At 45.8% G+C, this 6,427-nt stretch overlaps 1 protein-coding gene across 1 annotated transcript; it reads right to left on the reverse strand.

Annotated features, from left to right (window-relative positions):
* Positions 1-1,183: 1,183 nt before the first annotated feature.
* On the reverse strand, positions 1,184-4,543 carry LOC147906046 (pentatricopeptide repeat-containing protein At3g16610-like). Its single transcript, XM_087376205.1, has 3 exons — positions 4,339-4,543; positions 4,189-4,256; positions 1,184-4,096 (listed from the first exon to the last, which is right to left on the reverse strand). The coding sequence occupies exons 1-3, from the start codon at positions 4,481-4,483 to the stop codon at positions 1,541-1,543; spliced, it is 2,769 nt and encodes a 922-aa protein (XP_087232331.1). The 5' UTR covers positions 4,484-4,543; the 3' UTR covers positions 1,184-1,540.
* Between the last annotated feature and the right edge of the window lie 1,884 nt (positions 4,544-6,427).

Raw genomic sequence — 6,427 nt, forward strand, 5'->3', positions numbered from 1 at the left:
ATGTCTCTTAGGGGGCCCTTTTGGCCTTCAAAGCATGGCCGTAAGAGTATTAGATTATTATCTATGGAGCAACTCTCTTCAGCGAAGATGCATGGAGGTCTCAATATTTTGAATATTCACAAAAATATTTTGGCACGTAAGGGGAAGATGATGCTTGAATTTTTACGGGGTGATCAACCTTGGGCGGTTATGATGTATCACTTGCTTTCCCTATTGACCACTCATGCTTTTGGGAAATGGCATCCCACCCAATGGGATATTATATTTTGGGCTATATTGATGGCTGAAATTAAGGGATGCCCTTTTGTCACGAACATGTTTTATGATCGGAAAGAAATTCTCACCTCAAATGGCATGGCCATTGATGGAAATTCTTTGCGTACTGAGAGTTTGTATTGGTCAAAGGTGTTTGATTATCCTCTTGCCTTGCATGAACCCAAACGCTCTTATTTCATTTCATCCAATTGGTAGAAGATGTCCTTCATATTGATGATACTATGTAATCATTTCAATTAGGAGTCAGGCAATATAGTTTGGGGCAGCATTATCAACCCCTTTGGCACTATATTTCTCGAATGCTTCAATGATTCTTACCAGTGCCAAAATTGGAGCTGACTTATCATCTGACGGATCGGGCCTTACATCGTGAAGGTTCACGTATGCGTCCACTACTATTGGCATATGTCTCACTAGCAAGTTTATACAAGGTTTTGTTGCTCTCTGACCTGGACTTCAGATCAGGCAAATCAAATTTGGTCCTAGAATGACAATGCCAAGTAGTGGCATAAAAGATTGCGGCGGGGCTTTGGAGCTGCAAGCTTCCTCTTCGACAACAGATCTTTTTATGGAGTGATGCTTGGAGTTATTCCGTTTGGACAACTCTTGACACGAAGGCACGTTGCTCCTGCTTTTTGTCATAGATGCAGAGCTCCATCTTTTTTGGCAATGCCCCATCACTCCTGACTTTCTTCTTTTCTACAACAATGTCTCCAAGCCCGATTTTCTAATGCTTGCTTTGGCAAGCTTTTCTGGCTATTCGAGATCCATCGACAGAGACCGGGATCTGATCTCTTCTTCACTTGGGTTCGATATTGGGGACTCTGGATTCTATGTTAAGACAAAAATCTAGAGTTTTTGGAGATTCCTCCTTTTCCATTATTCACTATTTCCGATGTCCCTTAGACAATCTGTCTATGATTGTTTGTGTGTTTGACAGATAGATTCCACTATTTACGAGCCCTATATTGATCTTTTGATGTTGTAAGTGCAAGTTCCCTCTTTGGGAGCTGCCTTTTGTAGTATAAATTTACATGGATTTCACTAAAAAATGAGTAACATTAGGTGACAAAATCTGTGTGCGCCATTACTCTTGGCAATCAATATTGGTGTGTAAAGTCCATGGTGTGCTGCCCAGATCTTCCATCGTGTGCCAATAAGATATAATTTTACGTATATATCTTTCCTTTGAGAAAACTCTAGTAACTCCAACCACAAATGTGTGCACAGTTTGTCCTTGTACCTCCCACGCTTTTTTTTCTTCTCATTGCCTTGCCTTCTTCCAGTCCTCCTGAATGTGAGCATCTGCAAAGATGTTGGACATTAAGACATAAGCTGAAGCATCTTCTCCAACCAATCTCGCTGCTTGATCGAAGGCTTGTCGTCCAAGGTCCACATTACCACGGTTTTGAGAAGCAGTCAACACAGTACGCCACACTTCGAGACAAGGTTCAAAAGGCATCTTCTCTACCACTGCTACTGCATTGTCTAATTGGCCTGCACGGCCAAGGAGATCAACCATGCAAGTGTAGTGCTTAGTAGTTGGAGTGATGCCATAGTCTCTGCTCATGACCTCAAAAAACTTTTGGCCCTTAGCCACTAAACCTGTGTGACTGCATACAGTGAGAACAGTCAGCAATGTGACCCCATTGGGCTTTACTCCGTCTCCTTTCATTCTCTCAAGCGTTTGGAAAACAATTTCGCCTTCTCCCAGTTGGGCATATCCTGCAATTAGTGCAGTCCACGAGACCTCATTTGGGGAGACACCCTCCTGTTGCATCTGCTCAAAACAGTTCAGTGCTTGCTCAACAAACCCATGTTCAGCATATCCTGCAATAAGTGTGTTCCATGAGACTACATCTCGAAGCAGAAGGTTGTCAAACACCTCCCGTGCTTTTGAAAGTGAGCCACATTTGGCATACATATCCACCAAGGCACTGCCAACAAAAGGATCTTTTTCCAATCCCCTAATGGCAATCTTAGTGTATATTTCTTGGCCCTTGTCCACTGCCTGTATGCTGCTACAAGCTTTCAAACTGCAGACAAAAATGACAGGATTCAGAGCAACACCTTCAATTTGCATCTGTTCAAAACAGTTTAGTGCTTCTTCACCTTGCCCATGTTTGATATATCCCATGATTAATGCAGTCCATGGGACCACATCTTGAACTGGAAGCCTGTGAAAAACTTCCTGTGCCTTTGCAAGATAGCCACATTTGGCATACATATCCACCAACGTGTTGCCAACAAAAGGATCTTTTTCCAGATCCTGTCTGGCAATCTCAGCATGTATTTCTCCCCCCTTGTTTATGGCTCCTGTGCTGCCACAAGCTTTCAGGCAGCAAACAAATGTGGAAGCACTAGGAAAGACACCCTCCAGTTGCATCTGCTTAAAACAGTTCAGCGCTTCCTCACCACACCCGTGTTCAGCATATCCTGCAATCAGTGTGTTCCACAAGACTACATCTCGAAACAGAAGCTTGTCAAATACTCCCTGTGCTTTTGCAAGTGAGCCACTTTTGGCGTACATATCGACCAAGCTGCTGCCAACTAAAGGAACTCTTTCCAACCCCTTTCTGGAAATCTCCGCATGTATGTCATGGCCCTTGTCTATGGCCCCTATGCTGCCACAAGCTTTCAAGCTACAAACAAACGTGACAGAATTCGGAGACACACCATCCAGTTGCATTTGTTGAAAACAGTTCAGTGCTTCCTCGCCAAGCCCTTGATCAGCATAACCTGCAATCAGTGCCGTCCAGGAAACTACATCTCGAACTGGAAGGCCGTCAAACACTTCCCGTGCATCTGCAAGCGAGCCACATTTGGCATACATATTGACCAAGGCATTGCCAACGAAAGGATCTCTTTCTAAATCATTTTTCACAATCTTGTCCTGTATTTCTCGGCCCTCATCTATGGCTCCTATGCTGCTGCAAGCTTTCAAGCTGCAAACAAACGTGACAGAATTTGGAGACACCCCCTCCAGTTGCATCTGTTCCAAACAATTCAACGCTTCTTCACCAAGCCCATGTTCTGCATATCCTCCGATCAGTATGTTCCATGAAACTACATCTCGAATTAGCAGCTTGTCAAACACTTCCTGTGATTTTGCAAGTGACCCACATTTGGCATACATGTCAAGGGACATGTTGGCAACAAACAGATCACTTTGGAAACCCTTTCTTGCAATCTCAGAGAGTATTTCTTCACCTTTTTCCACATCTTTCAGCCTGGCACAAGCCTTCAGTAGGGCTACGAACGTATGCTTGCTAGGATGTACACAATCCTCCTGCATTTTCTGGTACACGTTGAGAGCACGCTGTGATTTCCCACATTCAATATAACCTGTGATGAGAGAAGTCCAAGAGTACTCATTCCGATCAACCAACTTGTCAAAGACCCGCTGAGCATCGCACATGCTTCCACATTCGACCAACATTGGGACAAGGTAGTTCCCGAGAGATCTATGAGCTTCCAGCCCACTTTTGCACATGCAGGCATACAAGCGTTTGGCATGCGCTAATTTTCTATGTTTTCTGCATTCCTGCACGATGTATACAACGTTATCAAGGCTGGGCATCCGTTCCAAGGAATTAAATGCCTGCTCTAAGCCCCGCATGCTGCCACAATTCGCTAGCACCGCCAAGTTAAGGTCTTCACTCTGGGCTGGACCACTGATTGCTTTGGCCATGTGCATTCCCTGGTTTCCGGACTCCTTTTTCCGGCACATGTCTCTATCCCAACCTGGTTCGTAGCAGCCTTCTATCCATCTCGATTCGCTGCTAATTTTATGCTTGAAATCTGGAGCCCTTGGGTTTGTCTGTAAAAGCCCAACTAGCAACACGTCAGAGACACAATATGACGAAGCATATCTACAGGTTTACCTTTGGAAATCATTTGTTTTACAATTACTTTGCTCTTTCTGCTGTCCCGCCAATGGGAGGGATCCGTGAAGTCCTCCTGCCAAAAGCGCTGCGTATCTGCCAAGCATGAACAGGATGAAAATCAATTGCCTGAAGGGTGGGTGTGGGAAAAAGGGGATAGAGGTATGTACTGCAGTACCTGAAAGAGAGACTGTTGAGGAGGCAGTCGAAGAAAACTCCACCGAGGGTGTGAGACTGGCGTTCTGGAAGAGTAAAGCTCCACTGCATCCATGGCTTACCTGTGGGGAAGCCATCGCTGAGGCAGTTGTTTGAAACCTTTGCATTTAACGCCCAAAGAGCCTTATCAAATAACTCCTGGGTGGAATAGGCCCCTTTAAGGAGAGGAAATCCAGCCCAACTAGCCTCCGGCTCTTAGGCCAGGAGCTCGTTGAGCCGGTTTTCGACCAATTACGGCTTGCCGGCGCGCCGATTCCTGACCATCAACGGAGGGGGAGGCAGCGTCGAGATGACACGTGGCGATTGCATCGAATTGGCGTTGCTACGATGGTCCAAGTGGTTCGAGGCAACGATGGACACGACACGTGTGCAAGTGGGAAAAGGAGCCCTTCGCGCACTGTTGATTTGATGCCTGCTCGTCGGTTTCCACACAACTTCTCACTCAAATGGGCCCATTCCCCTATACAAGATCTTCCCTCTTGCCAAAGTTGTGGGGAGGGGTTGCACACCCCCCCCCCCCCCCCCCGCGGTGGCCTAGTGTCGGGACTAAACCTTTGGGCTACATCTTGGAAGTAAGTAATAGTAGCACTTGATGTCTCCGACTGAGAACGTGTACTCCTTCACTGATCATCCTACCACTGCCCTTTGCAACTCGAAGAAGTGGATGCTGCACAATAGCTGACTCCGTGCATGATCATGTAGTCTGTGCACATTCCAGATCACCATGGTTAAGCTCATGGGGAAGAGGAAAGAGTGAACAAGGCTGTCTATGAATGGGAGATTGCACCACTGTCTTGGACTTTTATGACTTGGGGGGGGGTGGACGGGGGGTAGTCTATATGTGTATGTGTCCACTACATCATGACATGCATGTCCCCACCCCAAACCTATTAGCACACTTATGAAGAAGCCAGTAAGTCAGATGTGTGATCTCCACCTCTAGGGGCAATCAGATCATAGCCACTTCCAAGACCTCTCCCTATCATGCTGCTGAGGATCCAAGCTGGTAGACAACCTTGTTGCCGTAGTTGAGCCAGAGGTCCCCTTAGGGCCCATCCATTACTCCATCATTTGGTACATATGCTTGCTCATCTCGCAATTAAACAAAGTCAAGGTCCACTGCTCCTCTTTGGTTGAGGCAAAGTGGAGTCCTTAGAAAGGATGGGTACATGAGACAACCACACAGATGGAGCCCCATTTGAGGCGTTGCAAAATCAGCACAATTGTCTCGAATCCAAGGGATACATCTCAAGAACCTCAAGATTGTTTCCCCAGCCTCCAGAAGTCCCTTGGTAGGGGCTACCCAAGACACAATCTCAGACTGACATGGCTGAAAGAACCATCCACCCTTCCCTGACATTGTCGAGGAACCTGTGTCAAGGGGGGATGGCCTCTGCTTGGGAGAGAGTAGTGGGGGGAGAGGCCCCTACTTTCCGCTTGCCTGAGAATGGAGGAGCCATCACTAGCTCGGATGAGGAACTGGGGATGATGGAAGTGGATGAGGGGGTGCTGTTTTTGATTAAGGTCGTTTTAAAACTAGAATCTCACCTCCGAGAATCCTAAGGGCTATCACCATTAGCATGTGCTCAGTTGTGTAAATAGGCCTCCACCTTTTGAGCTATGATGAGATTATGACTTCACAACCTATTTGTCCTATTCATGGGACTCCCATGTGATGCATTGAATTAATAGGTGAGGATTGACTCTCAATGAGGTGCATTTCTTTTATTATTCTCTGATTTTTTTTCTAATAATTTTCGCAACCGTAAATTAAGTCATATAGATTTGAAATTTGTAGTATTATTTTTCCTTGATTCATGCATGCACTCACATACACAAGCCCAGTGGGTTGATATACCCCATTATGGGAATTGATTGCCCACGATTGTCCAAGGTACGCTTTAGCTTTAATTGCATGAGCTACTACTCTAAGGCTTTGAATTCTCCATCTTGCGTGAGAGGATTGCTCTCTCTCTCTCTCTCTCTCTCTCTCTCTCTCTCTCTCTCCACTTTTTGGCATTGATTACCCAATGTACCAATGTATCCTATCT

The sequence above is a fragment of the Dipteris shenzhenensis genome, chromosome 1, assembly GCF_047967505.1.
Source record: "Dipteris shenzhenensis isolate YYH24624 ecotype China chromosome 1, Dip_SZ_1.0, whole genome shotgun sequence".
NCBI lineage: Eukaryota > Viridiplantae > Streptophyta > Polypodiopsida > Gleicheniales > Dipteridaceae > Dipteris > Dipteris shenzhenensis.

Excerpts from the sequence above, each read along its gene's own strand:
- LOC147906046 (XM_087376205.1), bottom strand. The coding sequence starts at position 4,483 with ATGCAAAGGTTTCAAACAACTGCCTCAGCGATGGCTTCCCCACAGGTA. Across the intron at positions 4,257-4,338 it reads CTCAACAGTCTCTCTTTCAG|ATACGCAGCGCTTTTGGCAG; the intron begins GTACTGCAGTAC and ends CATGCTTGGCAG. Across the intron at positions 4,097-4,188 it reads GGGACAGCAGAAAGAGCAAA|ACAAACCCAAGGGCTCCAGA; the intron begins GTAATTGTAAAA and ends GGGCTTTTACAG.